The 22,510-nt window shown below is 34.6% G+C and overlaps 1 protein-coding gene across 1 annotated transcript; it reads right to left on the bottom strand.

Moving 5' to 3' along the window:
- Positions 1–7,535: 7,535 nt before the first annotated feature.
- On the bottom strand, positions 7,536–9,190 carry LOC104247859 (mitogen-activated protein kinase kinase kinase 20-like). The gene has a single exon (XM_009803988.2). The coding sequence runs from the start codon at positions 9,013–9,015 to the stop codon at positions 7,696–7,698; it is 1,320 nt and encodes a 439-aa protein (XP_009802290.1). The 5' UTR covers positions 9,016–9,190; the 3' UTR covers positions 7,536–7,695.
- Between the last annotated feature and the right edge of the window lie 13,320 nt (positions 9,191–22,510).

The raw sequence follows: 22,510 nt of genomic DNA, 5'->3' as shown, positions 1-22,510 counted from the left end.
CAATTTAGAAGTCTATTAATACCTAAAAGAACCCGTCCCTGTGTTCCGAGCACTTCATGTTTCATGTTCTTATATATATATATATATATATAGACACACACGCACGCTTCGTAGTACTGCTTAACTGCATATATAGCATGTTAGAGTATATTTTAGTCTATTCATCCTTTGTATTACAAAAGTGTTAACGGGTTACATTTATATTATTTAGATAGTAAATACAAAAGTGATTTTTATTTTGACCATTGTTGACCTGAAAAGAGACCAACTTTGGTCGCTAAATATACATAAATTTAAATTAGCGACCAAAGTTGGTCGCTAAATTTAAATCAGATTTATTTATATTTTATATAATATTTAAAATAATAATATAATTGTTAAACATTAGAACTGGGTCCCAGATTAGCGACAAAAGTTGGTCTCTATTTTTGTAAGCGACCAACTTTGGTCGCTAAATTTGAATTATATTTTTTTATATTTTATAATGTTTTTTAAATAAAAATATAATTATTAAAATTTTATAACTGGGTCCCATTTTAGAGACCAAAGTTGGTCACTATCTGCTTACCCCTTAATTAGTGACCAACTTTGGTCGCTAATTTTAAATTATATTTATTTATATTTTATAATTTTTTTAAAATAATATTATAATTATTATAATTTTGTAAGTAGGTCCCCCTGTAGCGACCAACGTTGGTCGCTAATCTTAGTATACTTTTGACCAAGCAAGTCTGGCCAGTCCGATCAATATTTTGACGAAATTAGCAACCAAGTAGCGACCAACCTTGGTCGCTAATGTATATCAAATAATTATTTTATTATTTTCGTCAATTTAGCGACCAACTTTGGTCGCTTTTCTTGAATTACTAACTTTGATCGCTAAAGTTTGGTCGCTTTTTTTCGAAATTCTAGTAGTAAAGCTTTAAGGGGTTAGTGAAGGACGGTTGGATCAACCAACTCAATATATCGACGGCTATTGATAACTTCACTAATAAGGCCATTTCCTGGAATAAAGATATCTTTGGAAACATATTCAAAAAAAAGAATGAAATCCTTTCTAGGTTAGATGGTATTCAAAAATTCCCTAACTACATGACTAGTACTTTCTTGTCTAACCTAGAATGTGAACTCATAGAAGAATACCAAAAAATCCTCAAACTGGAGGAAGAATTCTAGAAACTAAATCAAGAATTCACTGGATACAAGAAGGTGATACTAATACAAAAAAATTTCACCTCACAACTATGCAAAGAAGAAGAAAGAATAGGATATTTAGCCTCAGAGATGAGGCAGAAAATTGGTTCCACAACCCCAAGGAACTAGTCTCCATCATAACAAACTTCTATAAAAAACTTATACACCACTGAATATACTTTTTCCCATTAAAAACACTTATACATGCCTGCTCTTTCCTCAATTAGCCCCCATGATCACGCTCTCCTCATCAGAGAACCTGCTGAGGGGGAAGTCAAGGAAGCTCTATTCTCCTTTAAGCCTCTAAAGGCACCAGGTCCGTATGGGTTACACCCCTTCTTTTACCAAAAATTCTGGGGAGAAACAAATAACCTTCTGGTCAACTTCTGCAAAGAGTCCTTTAAAAACAAAAGAAAAACTGAAAACGTGAATAGCACCTTCATATGCCTAATCCCAAAGAACCAGAATGCTAAGTTTTTAAGGCAATATAGGCCCATCAGCCTCTGCAACACTGCCTATAAGGTTGTCACAAAAATTATAATAAATAGAATCAAACTCTTTTTCATCCAACCCAAACTAGCTTCATAAAAGGGGGAAGGGCCTCAGACAATGCCACAATAGTTCATAAAGTTCAAAATTTCTTTAGTAGCTCCAAGGGAAAAAAAGGGAAAATCATGGTGAAAGTCGACTTAGAAAAAGCATTCGACAAACTAGAATGGTCTTTCATCAGGTTTTTCCTAAAATCCCTAAATTTCCCAAACGACCTAATTGAGCTAATAATGTCCTGTGTTTCCTTCACCTCCACCTCCATACTCATTAACGGATCAAAAACTGACTTCTTCAACCCTGCTAGAGGCATTAGACAAAGGGATCCCTTGTCCCCCTATATATTCATAATATGAATGAAATTCTATCTAGACTCATCAACCACGAAGTAGACTGCTGTAGATGTGACCCTATAGTCCTGTCAAAAAAGGGCCCCCAACTATCCCACTTATTCTTTGCTTATGATCTCATCCTTATGATGGAAGCTAATTAGAAAAGTTGTGACTCACTTATAGATACACTCAACAAATTCAACACCTTCTCTGGCCAATCCATAAATTTCAGCAAATCTAGGGTAATTTTCTCAAAAAATACCCCTCCTGACAAACAATCCTTTTTCAGCAGGTGCCTTAACATAAAAATCTCAGATTCAGTAGGAAAATACCTAGGATTCCCCATAACAAACCAGAGATTGTCTAAAAAAGATTTCCAATTCATTATTGATAGACTCAATAGCAAACTAAAAGGCTGAAAAACCCACTTCATGAACCTAGTAGGAAGAACCACCCTCATTAAAGCAACTCTTGCAGCCATTCCTAACCATACCATGCAAATATTCAACCTCCCAAAAGCTTCCCTAAACAAGATTGACTCCATACAATGAAATTTCTTATGGGGAAGTACGGAGGAAAAAAGGAAATGTCATCTCCTAAATTGGAACAAAATCACCAAACCAAAAAGTAAGGGAGACTTAGGGCTATATAAAACCCAATGCAAAAATGATACATTCAGTACTAGTTTGGCATGGAGATACTCTAGCAACAAGGAGGCCTTATGGGTCCAAGTGCTGCGTAGTAAATATGAAAGAAAAACCAATTCAAATAACAGATTCAACCCTAGACCATCGGCATCCCACATTTGGAAAAATATCTGCAAAGGAAGTAAGGTCTGTGAAAAAGGCACCAAATGGCTTATAGGAAATGACGGGAATATCTAACTTTGGGACAACTGGTGGATTAGTCATGAATACACACTAAGAAACCTTATCCATGGGCCTCTCCAAAAAGAAGAAGTGGACTTGAATGTGAAATCCATTATACAAGACGGCTACTTTAACCTCTCAAAACTATCTTTCGAACTGCCAGAAGACATAATTCAAAAAATTCACAGTACCTATATCCAACAATCCCAAACATGCAGGGACAAAATTACATGGAACTTCCCAATGTACAACTCTTTTTCCATCAAGGCGACCTATGATGTACTCTCTAACCAAGACAACACTGTAGTAGACAACAACTCAGATTTTAGTTGGATCTGGAAAAGCAATACCCTGAAAAAACTAAAATACTTCATGTGGCTGCTCGTCCTTAATAGACTCCCAACAGCCACCCTCCTGGCAAAACGAAATGTCTGCCCTTCTGACACATGCATCATATGTGGAGTGGAAAAAGAGGATATTAAACACTTGCTCTTCAAATGTACCTACTCAAAGGCAATATGGGGGCAATGCCATATAAAGCACAACTATCCTCAATCGGACAACGAGCTCACTACCTTCAACTGGCTAAAACACCAGCTAAAATCTAATAAATGCTTTAATCATTACATCAGCTGGCCAGGCTTCCTACCCTTCATCCTCTGGTTTTTATGGACCACCAGAAATGAAAAGTTCTTTCGAAAGAATAACTCATATCCCAATATTAGCCAAGTAACCAACAGTGCCCAGGAATTCCTCTTCCTAAGCAAATGGAGCCCTTCACATATACCAAAAAAGACCATCCATATAAAATGGGAACCCCCCACCACAGGGATATATAAATTAAACATAGACGGTTCTTGCCTAGGAAACCCAGGAAGGGGAGGTATAGGAGGAATTTTCAGGGATAGCAATGGCAATTAGATACTAGGATTCAATATGGGCTTTGCCCATGCTACAAATATCCAAATGGAAGCCATGTCTTTACTGCAAGGTCTAAAACTAGCCATCCAAAAGAGACTAACCCCTCTAGTCATTGAAACGGATTGTCAAGAACTAATCAACTTGATAAATAATGATAATTTGTCTTTGTCAAAATATTATTAATGACTGCAGGTTCCTATTATCTGAGGCGGGTACGCCAACTTTGAAGCATGCATTCAGAGAAGCTAATGGAGTAGCGGACACCTTAGCCAAGAACGAATGCAGCTTGAACTCTTTTGCTAATTTAATGTTGTACTATTATCTGCCTGTTTTTGCTATTTCAATTTTTAATAGAGATGGGATAGGCACCTTGTGGCCTAGACAAATTTCATGTTGTAATGACTATCAAATACTATGTTTTTAATAAAATATCTTTATTTACCCAAAAAAAAAAAGATGCTTTCCTTTTGTTACTGTTTAGCCATTTTCTGATAGTTGCGCGAATGTAGGGCCTTTTTGGTCTTGAAAATTTTGAAAATTCTTACTTAGATTAAAGGGGAAAATGATGACTTTTCAAGGTTACTTGCTCAATTTTTAACATGAATGGGGCTAAGATTTTATAAATGGTTATTCAACTTGTACTTTATTGTGCTAAGTCATTGAACTAATTTATAACAAGAAAGTCATCAACTTTGCTTAAGTATATATATCACAGGAAGGCACTAAACAATATTTGCAGTCAAAAAGTGACTTTGTTATTTAAATTGCTTTATTTGGAATAAATACCAAGTGCTAATAAATTTTACTGATTAGGCTGGAAGTGCCCAAGCATCCAGTCCAACTAGGGACACACTGCCCTTTCAAAAATCATGTCTGGTGAAGGGAAGAAAATTGTGTCAATAACAAAATATGAAAAATGCATTTCAGATTTAACTCATCATCTAATATAATACGGCCGAATATAATAATACAATATGAAACAGGTTGAAAAGTAACAATAGCGAGTAACCATTAACAATATATCGCCTAAAATTTTGCTGCCCATCAAACACGACCTAAGGAATAATAGTCACCGTCTCGTCTTGACCGTTACTCATTTTTTTGGAATTTTAAAGCCAAAATTAGTGATATGCATGGCCACTTTACAGTATCATCATCGTTATTATTGGTCCAGAGGTCAAGCGCAAAGACCTCTGGATATTGGACCTTAATCCGGTGGTTTTTGCCTTCAGCATACAATGCTCCTCCCTCAGGTAAAACCTATCATTGTTCTCACTCCTATCATCTCTGATTTCACTCAAGTCCTACCATAGACAAAATATAGTGACAAAGATAAAAGTATAAAGATATAATAACATTAGATTTAAAATTTTAAATAGTAGTTGTAGTATCCCAAATTCCAGTCGTGCTTAGTGCTCACACAATAATCAAATGTGTAAAAGCTGAGAACTTTATTAAAATCATAGTAGTTTTTTTTATAATAACCATGGTGTGGGGCCAGCTTGCACGTACCTCGATTAAAATTTCAAGGGATACCTGCCACCTCGCACCAGCAGCAGGTACTGGATGACTCTGTCCACCAAAGTTTAAATAGATGGGAAGAAATCATCTAATATTTTTACCTCTGCTGGGATTTAAACCCGAGACCTCATTGTTCCTAGTTTCTAGCATGCATGCTTAGTTATATGTGGTTAGTGGGGCAGCGAGATCCTCACCAACGATAACTGCAATTGCATAATAGACGGGCACCATGCTTAGATAGGCTCCGAGTACAACGGAGTTCAACATCGAAAGACAATAATATTTAATTAGTTTGCTTCGGGTGCATGCTCTTCCGGTTGCTCTTGTTTTGAATTCGAATGGACGGCCCTGGTCACGGTTCCACTGCTCCTCAGGTCTTGACTCCGTGCTCATGGGTTCTAAACCACTTCCAATACGTATCGTCATTTTACCTGCAGTTCTTTACTCACTTTGAATATATAATATCTTCTAGCTATGTTCCTTGTTATCTTCTGCACCATCAGCATTGGATTCAGAAGCCACTGTTCATTTTCAGGCTTGCATCTTACATCTGCCTTGGAAGCAATTTCGATTCAATGTGTTCTCCACATGAACCCTCATCTTTACTTTTAAGTTTCTGCCCAATAGGTTATAGAGCATATAGCATCAAACATTACGCAATTTCTAATACCATCAGTTTGGAGACTATGTTCAATTATCACCCTTTCCTAAAGAAGAAACAGGAGGAACAAGGAGTCCTCTTGCTCTTCAACACTCAGACAAACATTATCTAAGAAACTATGAATCTCAATTTAAAGATATCTTCTTCATTAGGGGTTGCAAAAGTAACTCTGACATATGAAACCAGAAAATGAATGAAAATGCAAATATAGAGGCTTGAAATGAGGATAAGAAAGATTAACAAACTTGAAATTGAGGGTCGTAAGATCTGTTAGTTCTTCACCACCAAACGGAGCACAACTTTTACATAAATTTCCTGCTCATTCACTTCGTCTGATCTTCTCTGATTCTAACGGAATTTTTCAGGGATATCTTCCAAAATTCTTCTGCATGTTGAACTAGTCAAAATTAATATGATTCACACGGTTTTCTACCATATGCAGTTCCATTTCATTGTAGTTACTTACAAGTTAAGAGGGAAAAAAGTGATCCATAGAACACTATACCTGTGCTATACAGAACAGGTTACTTACACTATATCATTGTAGTTACTTACAAGTTAAGAGGGAAAAAAGTGATCCATAGAACACTATACCTGTGCTATACAGAACATTATCAGTAGCAAACTTCATGACAGATGAAAATGATACACTGCGAATACAACATGTCCATAGATAACATGAATGCAAATAGAGGAAACTTAAAAGTTTATCATACCTACTCCAGTCACTACATTAAACTAAAATGGCTTCTTCTCCTCTCTGTATAGGCTGCACAATCATAGTGATACAGATGACTACTCAAGATTTCCTACTTTCTTGCACCTATCTTTTCTTCCTTCCCTAACAGTAATCTAAGCATCAAAGAGAATTTTATTTCTGACCTCCTCCAATAGATAGGAAATAGACGAAGCATGGTAAAAGAGTGAAACTATAAGTGTACTCAGTCCCTGAGGAAAGGGCTAGTTAAAGAACAATCATGGTGCACATATGTTGGGATCTAATTCATAAATATTCAGATCAGCACACTGCAGTGAGCATTAGGAAATCTAATCATTGGCTTCCAGTCAGAAAAAAGTTCATTAAAAGCTGGTAGATAAATCTTTACCAATTTGCTAAGTGGTTCAGAAATTTCAAGGTAAGCGGACAGGGATGAAGAAGCTACTAGAAACACAGCGCCTTGAGACGACAGTGATCAAAATCCTGATTATCCGGCCAAATTCCTTTAATAACCATGAGAAGTTAAGTGTTTAATTTAACATTTCCTATATAAAAAGAGTAACAACACACTTCCAGTTGTTAATCCACGTTTAGATCCAAGCACACGTTCCAAACAACGTAGAGAACTTAGTTTGACGAACAAGAATTGTCTAATAGATTGAAGCTGAGCTAATATATGCATATCCTTTATTTAAAAGAAATCCAGAAATGAAAGGGCAGTTAGTCTTGAAAGAAACATGGAGGAACAAACAAAAATTCAGAGTGTTCAGGAGTTGGAAACAATACCATGAAAAGGTAGAGCTGTGGCAGACATAAGTATAAAAGAATTAAAAACTTATCATTAAATTTCTATCAGTTTGAGTTGCGTAAAATCTACAGAGGCTGTAGCTAATAAGGAATAAATGAATCATATCTCCATCCTACCACCTATTGCTAGACACCTGCAGGAATGGTAAATTTTAATGGACATTTCGGCGAATTATTTGATGGACTCCTCGAAGGTACTTGCATTGATTTATCAATCATACAATTATAACCACTATCAATGCTGGAGCTTGTAACGTTTATCCTTTCTTCTACTTTTAATAACCCTTCTTCCACAAAATAAGAGACCGTTTCATCCTCCATAACCTCTGAATCTTCCTCCGACCAGTAATCAACAGAGTCCCCTTCAGATACGCAGCTCCAATCTTCTGAAAAACAGGAAAATTCATCGTCTGTCTCAGTAACCAAGAGCATAGAACCAATTTCATTTATATCTTCAACCTCATCTGATTCTTCCACACCATCATCATCACTTAAACCCTCTACAAATGGATGATTTAGCAGCATTTCAGCAGTCCATCTATACCTAGGCTTCCTCACAAAACAACCTTTTAGGAAATCTTTCGCTTCCTTAGACAATTCGCCTGGAATTTTAGGCAATTCATGCCCTTCCCCAATCTTTTTAAGTACATCCTCAGCATCCATATCTTCCTTCTGATTCCACGGAGGTTTCCCCGTTAACATCTCAAACACAATACACCCAAGAGCCCAAATATCCGCGGCAGACTCTTGTACACTATCAGCTACAGCTTCAGGTGACAAATACATCGGAGTACCCCTCCAATAAGTCTCCAATCTCCTCTTTTTACTCTGATTTTCTCTTTTCGCCAATCCAAAATCACCAATTTTTGCCCTAAATTCATTACTTCCTTTACTAGAATTCAACACAAGCAAGATATTATCAGGTTTCATATCACAATGAACATAACCAATCGTGTGAATATAATTTAACCCTCTAAGCATAGACCTAGTATAAGACCTTACCTCAAATTCAGGCAATCCTTTGTTCCCTAATTTCTTGATCCTCTCAGCTAGGGTTCCACCAGAACCATACTCAAGCAACAAGTTATAAACCATCATACCATTCTCATCAGTTGTAGTTTCATCGCCATAGCATCGAATTATGTACGGACAACCCTTGATGTTATTGAGAACCTCTCTTTCCTTCTGAATTGAACCAGAAATAGAAACCTCAGCGGATTTCACAGCCATAACTGATGGTAAGTAGCCATTTTTTGATCTGGAGTTCTTCAATTTAGCCACATAAACATGCCCAAAACTTCCTTTCCCAAGCATTGCTCCTCTATACCATGAAACTCCATCTCCAAATTCGTTTACATTACTCTTTAGCTCCATCTTCTTCCCTTGAACTTCAACTTTTTTCTTACTTTCCATCCCTTGTTGCACAAAATCTGGTTCTTCCCCCATATAATGGAACTTGAATTACCTCAGAATTATGGGTTTTGTTTGCTTTGCAAAACAAACAAGAACATGTGAAGGGAATAAAACAAAGATAATGAAAAATCCTTAGGAGAAATTAGATTAGGGTTATTCTCACTTAAAAAAATGGAAACCAATGCTACGTATAACAGAGCAAATTAAATGTGCAAAGAAAGTTAGGGTTAATTAAGTTTTAATATTAGGTTAGTATTTATATGTGAAAGACTAGCGTTTGTTTGAAGGAAGAGAAGACGAAAGAAGCGAGTTGGAAAAAATGTGGCTAACTGGAATAACGGTCATGTGTCCTCTCACGTTACTAAATTGTGGCACGACTTGTACAAATTCTGCTTGTTATAGCCTCATAGAATGATCATTTTTTTTTGTTTCCAACTCCGTGTCTGGTAGCCGCATTAGAGCCCGACTATATCCGGATTCTCGCTGCGTAGGGCTCCATTCGGGGAAACGCTCCCTACCAAATATTTTTCCATACCCAGGGCTCGAACCCGAGACCTCTGGTTAAGGGAGAAGTAGTCATATTCACTGCACCACATCTTTTGATAGTATAGAATGATCATTTGACATTAATGTAACATACATTTTTCATAAATTTTGACACTATTATTCGTCACTCTAAATTTCTTTGTAAAAGAAGTAGAAGTAGGAAGAGAAGAAAGGATCCATTGTTAACATACGAAATTGAAAGAGAGATTGACAAAATTTGTATCTAGGGCTTGAAAGAAGAGAGAGAATTGGGGAGAAAGATATCTCACATTTCTGTAAAACCAGATAAAATGCCAAAATCCAGAACCTTCTGTCTCTCTACCTATCTATATATCTTGGGCCTCTTAACTAAACTATTCATAAATAAAAAACTGGGCTAGGCCCAAATACCAAATACAAAAGAGCTAATATCGATAGCAGCCCAACTTGCTTCATGTAATCCCAACACCCCCTCCCCCCTCAAGTTGGAGGGTGTATACACACCCAACTTGCCATTCAAAGTGCGATGCTGCAAACCTGTCATAGGCTTAGTAAAAATGTCAGCCATTTGAGAAGAAGTAGAAACATGAGATAAGGAGATGATGCCATCGGCTAATTTGGTACGAATAAAATGACAATCGACTTCGATGTGTTTAGTGCGCTCATGAAACACCGGATTCTTGTCTATGCGAATAGCAGCCTGGCTTCGCACAAAACAGGAATTGGAGCATCAATAGAAAGACCCAAATCAGATAATAACCAGACCAACCAGGCTAGTTCAGCCACCACCTTACTCATAGTCCTATATTCTGCTTCAGCTGAAGACAAGGAGACGATATGCTGCTTTTTAGATTTCCAACTAAGAAGACTACCACCCAAATGAATGCAAAAACCAGTGACAGAGCGTCTAGATTCATGACAAGCAGCCCAATCACTATCACAACTAGCAAGCAAAGAGAAATCAGGAGAATTACTGAGAAACACCCCAAAAGTAGAAATCCCCTTTAAGTATCGCAAAACATGCAAAGCAGCAGCCATATGTGGGACCCGAGGTGTCTTTAAAAACTGACACAAATGCTGGACAGCAAAACATAAGTCTGGCCGAGTATGAGTCAAAAAATTGAGCTTGCCAACCAAACTTTTATAAGATTCGGGCTTAGGTAATAGCTCACCAACATCAGAATGCAACTTGTGAGCAATGTCTAAAGGATTGGCCACTTCAGAAGCAGAAGACAATTATACTCAAGAAGCAAATCAGAAATGAACCTCTTTTGATGCAAAAGGACCCCAAACTTGTGATAGAATACTTCAATACCCAAAAAATAGTTAAGCAAACCTAAGTCTTTGATCTTAAACTGAGCATCAAGGAAACTCTTAAGTGCAGAAATTTCAGACAAATCATCCTCAGTTAAAATAATGTCATCAACATAAACTGCTAGAAAAACATAACAAGACTCAGTTCTCTTAACAAACAAAGAATAGTCATTTAAAGAGTGAGAGTATCCCCTGGAACAAAGGGCTTGAGACAGCTTTGCATACCACTGTCTAGAGGCCTGTCTTAGCCCATAAAGAGACTTTTGCAGCTTGCAGACTAAAGTAGCAGATCCAGAAGAGGAGGACTCAATAGAAAGGCCTTGAGGGAGCTTCATATAAACTTCTTCATCTAAGTCCCTATGTAAAAAAACGTTATTAACATCTAACTGAAATAAAGTCCACTGTTTTTTAACTGCAATAGCAACTAAACATCTGACAATACATATTTTAACCATATGAGAAAAGGTTTTATTAAAATCAATCCCCTCTACTTGAGTATCACCTCGAACCACTAATCTTGCCTTATATCTTTCCACAATACCATCAGCTTTATATTTTATTTTATATACCCACTTACTGCCTATGGGCTTCTTACCAATAGGAAGCTCAACAACTTTCCAAGTTTGATTTCTCTAAAGCCGCAAATTCTTGTCTCATTGCCTCCTGCCAAACAGGAATGGCAACATCCTGAGCGTATGGATAAGGCTCCACTGGAACATGTTGTGTAGTGGAAGTAGAGGTAGAGGTGGAGCAAGAAATAGAAGGAGGAAGGTTAACAACGTAGTCTGGGAGATGGGAAGGAAGATGATGAGATCTGGTGCTTTTCCTAAGCTCAGAAGGAGGGGGTAACACATTATCAGGTGAGGAAAAAGAAGGCACAGAGTCATCAGAAGGTGAGGAGGTAGTAGAAGGAGGGATAGGAACAGATGGAGAAGTATCATAGAACAAAGGGAAAAAAGGAGAAGAAGAAGGAGTAGGAGCAGAAGAGGGAATCTTATAAGGAAACACAGATTCATGAAACACAACATCTCTGGAAAACAAAATAGACTTAGTTTGCAAATTGTACTTGTACCCTTTTTTGGCAAAAGGATACCCAACAAATACACAAGGAAAAGCTCTAGGGTGAAACTTATCCCTGTGACACTTGGGGACTGTAGCATAACATAAACAACCAATATGCCTTAAAATGAGAATAAGAAGGAGGATGGCCATATAATAATTCAAAAGGGGTTCTTTTGGATAAAACTGAAGATGGAAACCTATTAATAAGGTAAGTTGCTGTCAATACACAATCTCCCCAAAATTTGATAGGAAGATTGGATTGAAACAACAGAGCTCTTGAAGTTTCAAGTAGGTGTCTATGTTTTCTCTCAACAACACCATTCTGTTGTGGTGTGTGTGGGCAAGTTGTTTGATGGATTATCCCATTATCAGAAAAAAATTGGGTGGCTGATGTAGAAGATCCAAGCTCTAAAGTATTATCACTTCTAATCGTTTGGATAGAAAGTTGAAATTGGGTTTTCACCATGGTTATAAATGCTTTAAGAACAGAAAATGCATAGCTTTTAGAGTGCAACAAATGTGTCCATGTTACTCTGCTATAGTCATCAGCTATGGTAATAAAGTACTTAACTTCAGAATATGTTTGAGTGTGGTAGGGTCCCCAAGTATCAACATGAGTAACTTGGAACAGAGAGGTAGACTGAGAAGAGCTATCTGGGAAGGGTAACCTAGGTTGTCTAGCCAAGGGACAAATAGGACATGTAAAAGATTGTTTAGCTGACAGGTCATTAGAAACACAAGGTATATTTTTTATTTGCACAAAAGGAACATATCCTAATCTATGATGCCAAAGGACATCATTTTTATTTACAGTCTGCTGAACAGTACAAGATGATAAAAGAGCAACAGAATTTGAATTCATAACTGGCTGATTTGCATGCAATGAAAAATCAGCATTTTGTACCATATTATTAAAGACAAAAACAAAATTATCAATATCAGGGACAACAGAATTAAAGAGTTCAGAAGGAGAAAAATGATCAAGGTAGAGCTTGTATAGTCCTTGGTCCATTCTACCAAGCTCCAGAAGCTTCTTCATAGAATAGGCCTGTAAAAGTATACATGAGAAAGAAGTGAATAGTACATTACAATTGAATTGGATAATCAATTTGCTCACAGAAATCAAATTATAATGGAAGGTAGGAATGTACAAGATATGATGGAGGGTAAAAGATGGCAACAAAGTTAAAGAGCCTGTGCATGTAACCTTAACCTTGTAACCATTAGGCAGAGAAACTAGATAGGGGACAGGAAGATGTGTGATCTTAAAGAGAAGATTTTTGTTAGAAGTCATATGGTCAGTTTCCCCAGAATCTATTATCCAAATCCGTCCAGCTACACTAGTTAACATGCGCACAGTAGAACTACCATTCAAATACATAGGGGAAGAAAAATTAATACTAGCAAAATTGGCAGAGCCCATGAGAATTGCTGAGAACTAGATTCACCTAGTGTAGACTGTTGGAGCAGGTTCATCAACTGAGTGTACTGCTCCTTGGTCAGGCCAGGAACCAAAGAGTCTTGTCCAGGTGAAGAACATGATGAAGGGGGTTCAGAAATCCCAGAAGCCTGGCCCTCAACACTTGCAGCAGTACCAAATCTTCTAGATTGCCTCTTTGTAAATTTGAAATTTGGAGGAAATCCATGTAATTGTAACATTTTTCAATTGTGTGACCAGGTTTTTTACAATACTTGCAAGGCAGAGAAACCTTGGTTTGATCACAGTTCACCTTCTGGCTATTTTGATCAAAATTGACTCTTTGTGTGTACTACTTTTGAGGTGGAAATTGGGGGAAAGGCTTGTTGAAATTTGCATTAAAAGAAGCCGATTCTGAGTTGAACTGAGTATTAGGGATAACCTGTCTCTGTGTTTCATCTTGCAACAGGATGTTGTACACAGTATCAAGGGATGGAACAGGCTGCATCATCAAAATATTGCTTCTAACCCCTATGTAGACCTCATTGAGACCCATGAGAAATTGATCAACCTATCCTCTTCCTTCTCCTTTTGGAGACCCACCTTAGCAGCACAAACACAAGAATTTGCATGACTACTTCACATAATCCCCAATTCATCCCATAGTTTTTTAAGTTTGTTGAAATATGAAGCAATATCAAGAGTCCCTTGGAAAGTAGAAGCAAGTTCTCTCTTTATTTCAAAAACTTTGGTTCTATTAATACTCTCATATCTATTATTCAATTGCAACCAGATACTTTCAGCAGTCTCGGAATAGTGCACACTCTCAGCTATATCCGGGGATAACGAGCTAGTTAACCATGATATGACCATATTATTGCACCTATCCCACTGCCTATATTGAGGAGAATTCTCGGCAGGTTTAGCACAAGACCCATATATGAACCCTATTTTATTTCTTGCAGATAACGACACGATCATACTACGTCTCCCATCTTCCAAAACCAGTCCCCGAGAATTGCACAGGAATAAGAGAAATGCTAGGGACATCAGAAGGAAGAAGAAACAATGGGCTAGAGGGCTCAAGAGTATATGTAGTGGATGAAGATGTTTCAGGCACAGAATTAACCATGGTAGCAAGTAAATTGATAAAAAAAATGAGAGAGTATACACCTTCAATAGAACAACAACATACACAACTACACAACTACACATGCAACAGTTTAGACAGAGAACGAATATACCGGACTTCTTCGCAACCTAAAGAAGCAAAAGGCCGTGATAAAGAAAATGCAACAGAAATCGACTAGATCTAGTGAAATTGAGACAACGAAACTGAGTGAACACCAAAGCTTTATCCTCGAAAGCAAAACTCGGGTAGCAGAGGAGAAGAAAAACACACAAAACTTCTAAAAATTCCGACGGAAATCGAAAAATCGTGAATTTTTGGCGAAATCAGAAACCTCCGACGAAGACAAAAAACTCAAAGAAATTAAATGAGGGTAACACTGCTAGATAGAGAATGACGAGAATCATCGGATTCCCTGCTCTGATACCATGTTAACATACGAAATTGAAGAGATTGACAAAAATTTATATCTATGGTTTGAAAGAAGAGAGAGAATTGGGGAGAAAAATATCTCACATTTTTGTAAAACCAAATAAAATGCCAAAATCCAGAACCTTCTGTCTCTCTACCTATCTATATATCTTGGGCCTCTTAACTAAGCTATTCATAAATACAAAATTGGGATAGACCCAAATACCAAATACAAAAGAGCTAATATCGACAACAGCCCAACTTGCTTCATGTAATCCCAACATCCATGTAATGAAAGAAATGCCAAACTTTCTTCCGGAACTAAATCAAGAAGTAGGATGAATTTTTGGATTTTAATTTGTGTATCTTGAAAAATAACAAGGCGTGAAGCTATCTTGGACTAGGTAAAATTACAATGAGATGATCAATAGAAGGGGAAGTGCACAGTTAGTCACTAATTAGAGATGTTTTTATTTTTAGCCACTTTTTAAAATGTATTTATTCTTTAGCCAGTGCTTAATAAATTTTTACCCGTCCGGATGAAAATACCGTCTGTGCTATAGACATGGGTACTGTGTAAATATTAAGGACATGTTGTCCTTAACTTCATGAATGCTGTGTAAATATTAAGGACAAAGTGTCCTGTATTTGCACCTTCCATTGTTAAATTTAGGACATCATGTCCTCAACTTTATATGTGCAATGTAAATGTTAAGGACATGACGTCCTTAATTTCATGTGTGCAGCGTAAATGTTAAGGACACCATGTCCTTAATATTTACACAACACTCATGAAGAAAGGGTAAAAACATCTTTTCGTATTAATTTTAATAGAATTGTAACTATTTTTAGTCAACATTAAAAATATTGAATAAAAATTAAATACCATATTAAAAAGTGACTATCCATGTCATTTCTACTCAATAGAAATTGGAAAAAAAATTCATGACAACACGCATTATTCTGCATTGCATTCACCTCTTCAGCATCTTATTCACCCAACATTCCTTATAAAATAATTATATCTAAAAACTTTAATTTCTTATATACAATAATCGATAAACGACAAAGGAGACAATTTTGAACATGTTTATTGTTCTAAAATAGAATATTGTGTTCTAACAAATTTTGCTATATATATTCTTTCCCCTTAAAAGCAAGGCAAATCGTTGGTGGGATTTGATTTTCATATAAATGATCCATGTTGACGATAGTGAAAATGGCTTTATATTTGTGCCTCAACTTATATTAGGTAGTAGAGTAAGTAGTCTAGAGTGTTCATAATAGTAGTATTCGCACACTTTTTTTTTTGTTGGTAGTAGGTTTTTATGACTAATCGTTGTTTTCTTTCATTGTTGATCACCTTACTATCTTGTTGTTTTTATTCTGCTTTTATATGACTTTTTGGTGCTATCCCTTCTTGTCTATATTTTAAATAATATGGTGCTTATGCTTTTCTGAGCCGAGGGTCTATTGGAAACAGTCTCTCTATCCTTACAAGGTAGGAGTACGATCTGCGTACACATTATCTTTTTCAGACCCCACGGTATGAGATAATACTGGGTATGTTATTGTTGTTGTCTTGCATTAAGTAGTAAAAACACCACAAATAGAATATTTGTATGACAACTGTTTCTATCATTTTATTTTTAAAAAGATTATACGTATAATCATTAGCAAATGAAATATAGCTGTCTGAAGAGGGCAAATCTAACACATGTGAACTAAGAAAAGAAATAGCCAAAATAGATACGCATATGTGATATGACCATGTGAGATCCGATCACCGACCAAACATAAATGAAAAGGGAAGTTAACCCTGTATATAGGAGAGTGGCCCAATATGGTTGGGCTTTTCTCTATTTTTAGCCCAAGAGTACTGTAAGGGGATCGATAGGGGAAAATTTACACTATGTAGACGTCTCCTAACATAATAGCCGATAAATATGTATTTTTGATATATTTCCATATAATATACATAGAATATTTATATTCTATACATTGTATATATTTATATTTATATCTATACTATATTAAAAGCACGAAGGCCCTTAGCGAAATGTCGTTCGACTTTTTTACCCTTTAAAAAGAAAAATTGTACTTTGGTTAATTTTCCTAATATTTAGGAATAATTATTTAATATTTTTCCTATTATTTGGGACGGTTTCTTCCAATTCTAGAATTCCTACACTTTCCATTAAGATTTAGGAGTACTAAATAAGCTTTCAATTCACAATAGGGTAGTCTCGATTACCCTATTGTTCACGTTAGGCGGATTTTTGTTGTTTAACAAAATTTTCTCTTTTAACTCCATTTGTATTTTATGAGAAGTTCACGTTATCTTTCCCAACAATTTAACATGACAAGACAAAGTTGTTATGGGGAATAAAAAATTAATTTCCTTCAATTTATATTTTTAGTTCAAGTTTGATTCACAAGTTATTATTATTGTAGTTATCTCACAATTCCAAGTAATGTAAAGCATGTGCCATTTTATACATGAAACAAAACAAAATAAAAAAGAAACTGAGATTATAACGGGTAGAAAATCATTTATATGTATTTAACGGGAATAAAAATTAAATTCAACTACATAAGAAATCATAATAGAATAGAAGGTAACAATCAAAGTATTCTTTAAAATTTCTCTCAAAATGCTTTTAGGAAATATAGGCAATTAAAATATTTTTGAATTAAATCGAACTTTAAGTTTAAAAGGTTCCTATTTAAATGAGAACCAAAACAAGAAAACTAAAATGATACATTGTATAAATTGATGAAAAGAATAAATTTTAATTTTGATCTTAACATAAATTTCATATTCGAACTCTTTTAATATAATCTATCAAGTAATCTAAATATAATCATATATTCTTGACACTAAAATGATACATTGTATTAATTGATGAAAAAAATAAATTTTAATTTTGATCTTAACATAAATTTTATATTCGAACTCTTTTAATATAATCTATCAAGAAATCTAAATACAATCATATATTTTTATTTTCATAGAAAAATAATTTTCTGATGCATAAGGCTAACATTTGGGATGCATAATTATGCATTTGGACAAAGAAAGAAAGCTCCGACTAAAAGTTAAAAAAAATTATAGATTAATCGTAATTTAGTTAGTTAATTATTCTACTTTTGCAATAATAATTTATCTTTTCTAATATATTGAAAATAAGTCTTATATATTATTTTTTATTGATTAAAGTAATCTAATATTTTGCATTTTGCTCATGAGGAAATAAACGTTTTGTGTAAGTTAAATGACTATGTTTCTGTCATTTTAGAATGAACTTTAGAATATATGTATTGTAAAAAAGAAATCTCTAAAATATGCAAGGGTTACGTGCTCTTACTGTAACTAAAAAGTAAGTTCAACTGTAAATTTTAAGTAGTAAAATTATAAAACTGGAATATATTTTATGGTTAATGATGATTTAGGGCTTATATGGGATATAGTTTCTTCCTTTATTAAGATAGTTAAATAGGATAAATACTCATCATTTCATAAATCTACAACAACAACAACAAAAAATTAACCTTTATTTTATAATTGAAACACAATTTTAATATGATGTTTATGTCATTTTTAAAAGTTTTTATTCATTAAGACGGGGTACACGCGCAATGTGCGTACTCTAAAACTAGTATCTTATATATAAGGTTAGCAGTTGTAGTTACTTTGACCGACCGGCCAAATGTGTTAAAAGGCCGAGACTAAATAGTCCAATAAGATTCCAAACTAGGTTTTTCTTTCTTTAATCATTCGTATTTCCATTTAAAGAAAGGACTAACAAAAGCAAAAGCTGGTGAATTGGTCCATTGAAGAAATATAAGCTTTTTTTGCGATTGGTATTTTCGTCTGAACTAAGAGCTTTTCTTTCCCGAATTCTTTCCTTTCAACAATGATACTATGTACATATAAGTTACTTCTTTTCCAAAATTTATTAAAAACTGCACTATGAGTGTGTATACAAGTATAGCTTACTCTTCAAATCATACAAGAAATTGAATATCTCCATAGGATTAGTTGGAGATTGGAGAGTAATAGGTGGAAAAACTGTTAAAATTTGTTAGATGGATTGAGAGAATGAACTATTGTCTTGCCTTATAAATTGTTCGCCTTATGAGCTTGCTTTCATATTAATTAGGCTCAATGCGCATTTTCTTTTTAACATGACATGAGAATTGAATCAATCTCTATTCTTGGTTTACCGAATGAAGTACTCTTATATTACAATATCCATGCTATAGAGCTTTGAACCTGTGGTCACATGCATTAATTGAGAGAGCTCATATATTATCTCTTATATGATTTTAGGCAATTCTTATCTCATTGGCTAACCTTTGAAATTGAGTTAAATGTAAGCTCTAATTTTCTTAACACTTGTACTTATATTTCGTTTGGGGAGACAACGAGGAAACGATCTAACACCTAAACTCGACACTAATTGAAAATGAAGAAGCTTAGTTAGGAATTTAATGAAGAAGCTTAGTTAGGGATTTAATGATGATTATCAAAGTTAGTTCACAAATTTCCTAAGAACCAGGTCATCAATGTAGCTGCTTAACTACTCTAAGAACCAGATTCTCAGGATTAAGGACCAGCTTCTCAGGGTTGATGATTGTACGTCTTTGCAAGACAGTAACTTTATCTCAAAGTTACCTACGCTGAGTTTATTAGAAGATGACTGCTAAACATGATAAGGATTGCTGCCCAAGAAGATACGCATGCATAGGTGAGAGACGAGTCCGAAACTTGTGGAGTCCTTGGAATAGTAGGAGTCCTATCAAACGAGAAGCTGACTACGCATAAGACTCCTAGAAGATCTCGGAGCCCAGGGAAGTTGAATACTATCTTTCTTGACTACTTGGATCATTCCTTTGCACATCAACTGAAGAACTATATTTTTCTACACTCAAGTCGAGTACCAGTGTTCTGTTCTTCTTGAGTCAGTCTAGTAAATGTATTTTAGGAAATCGAGTTATAAACAAAGTGTCATAAATAGTTAGTGAGTTGGAGAGAGTGTTTGTTTTACAAGTTAGAGTAACTTGTAAACCAAATAGATGTAGTAGGAGTACTAGAGAGTATTGAGTTATAGATTTGTAATTGATATATTTGACTCATTGTTCTAGTGAAGTTGAAGTTGAAAATCCTACGTAGTAGGTCGTGGTGTTTGCACCTTTTGAGCCGAGCGATTTTCCACGTAAAAACTGTTGTGTTTACTTTACTGCTTACTTTTACTTTACGTTTAAGGATTAAGGCAAAGAATCAAATTCTTTAGTAATCCATAAATGCACTCAAAATAACAATTATTGATTACTAGCTAGGTAGCTAGTTGTTGTGTATCTTTTTGACTGAAAAATGAAGGCCATAATATTTCCTCTCCAAAGTTGTAGTATAGTGCAGAAGGACCACAGATATCCAACGCAAAAGGGAATTCCAAAAAGCATCTTTTACTTGAGTATTTCTTCCACATTTGGAATTAATTCTTTCAAAGTGGTGATTACATATGCTTTAGTAAATGGCCTGGTGGGGAAATTAAACCAGAGAGTAAATTTATTATTTACTTCCCATTTTATGTGGCAGTGGAGTTGGTATCTAGTATTAATTGCAGTATCACTTTGATTATTGTATGATATGCTAATTATTTCCCTGTTAGCATTTCATTTGCCCAGGTATCCACGAATGACCAGGAAAATTAATAGTTAATTAATGTGCTAGTATCTTAGCTTTTATCAATCTTTGACATAAATTATAATTAATATACTTAGTGTCTTCCTAATCCTTGCATGTCATGTAATATGATGTTCGGTTGGTCCATCATATCGCTTTTTAAGCTTTAGTGCTACAACTTTAGCTTTACTATATCTGTGGAGCATGGCAGTTCTCCATTAATTGAACTTTTGTTCTAATCTTTGATGCCATATAATCTTTCAGGTTAAAAAAAAAAAAAGAGGAATCAACAATGCTATAAATTTCGATTGAAACATTGAGCTATAAGTTACTGCTAAGCCGTGGAAGTAGCCATTAATGCATGCATTAGGTAGGCTGCTTATATTACACCCTTAAGGATACGGTTCTTTCCCGAACTCTATATTAATGTGGAATGCTTTGTTCACTGGATTGCCCTTTATTGAGTTATATATCCGATCTTTTGACGAAAACTGAAATCTACAGCTGTGAATAGGTTATGTGCATACACATGTTATACTAGCATTTTTCGTTTTATATATATACTAGTCTTTGAGTACGTGTTTTGCGCGTGTAACCTGTCTCAATGAATTATATGCTTGTTATTGAGTTACAAAAATAAAATTTTACAAAAAAATAATTCTTGAGAATAATAATAGTTGATCTAATTTAGCCAATTACTTAAGAAAAAAAATTCTACCTCATAGAGATTCTCAATCATGCATCTCAATTACTATATTCAACTTAATATTTCTCCCAGTTTTATAATTTTATTAAAATAATATACCATAGTTTATCTAATACTGAAAATGATAATCTTATACCTCTTTATTGTTTGATTTTGAGCTGTTTTCCTTTCGACTTTGGATTTTTAGCACCCAAAAAGTCTGTCTGTACAAACAATCTAGACATGTATTCAGAGTTTCCATGGGGTTGGTAAGGCGAAATGAGGCTACCCTTTCGTCCATAGTTGTGCATTGGTCCTTTATGCCAGCTAGCATAATATATAAAAAAATAATTCTATGTATTCTAATAATCGCTTATAGCTTCTTACACATTAAACAAATAAGTATAAAAATATACAAAATCGGCTTATGGAAGTAGAAGATAATAAAACTTATTGTATATATTCATATCTGTATAAGGAATAACATAAATAAAAGAATACAATAGAATAATACTATATTCTTTATTTTATTTTTAACTAAATAGTAAATAGAATAGAAACTATAGACCTTTTTTCTAGAATTTAAATATATTATGAAAATAATTTCATATTTAACGTTATACTTTTAAAAGGAGTTGATGAAAAATATATTATATGCAAGAATAATTTCCCCCAAAGTAAAAATAAGACGTAATATATTAAAAATTTAAATTAAAAAAATTATATAAGGAAAAGATAGATTTAATGGTAGAATTTAAATGGGAATCAACCTTTATAAAACCAAACCTAAACTTTATATAGAACAAATATAGATGTAAAAAATCTAACGAAGACAATTAATTATGAAGTAAATAAGGAAAGAATTTACTTAAGTAAAATCTTATTTAGTTTTAAATTCTTAAATGTTAGGTCCTAAATATTAGGACTTTTTACGTAGTTCAATAAGAAAATATTTAATAGTCAAAATTTTAGTTGATTTTAAAGTGCTAGATATTAGGAAAGTTAATTAAATTACAATTTTATCTAATATGAAACTTATTTTTAAAGGGTAAAAAAGCGAACGATATTTCGCTAAGAGCCTTCCTGCTTTTAATATAGTATAGATTCGCGTGATGCGAGTGTACCTTGTACGATGCATATAAAATTATAAAACTATAAGCCCTTAAAAATATATTTTTAATATAATCTCTTGAAAATAACAAATATTGAACCTATTTAGTAAAAAAATAAAAGTAGAGGCTAAGCATGAAACAACGTAACCAAGATGATTTTGAAAGTTTAGTGTTCTTTTATATT

This window comes from Nicotiana sylvestris, chromosome 6, assembly GCF_000393655.2.
Source record: "Nicotiana sylvestris chromosome 6, ASM39365v2, whole genome shotgun sequence".
NCBI lineage: Eukaryota > Viridiplantae > Streptophyta > Magnoliopsida > Solanales > Solanaceae > Nicotiana > Nicotiana sylvestris.
The sequence above is the reverse complement of the archived record's forward strand: the minus strand, read 5'-3'. Positions and strand labels throughout refer to the sequence as shown.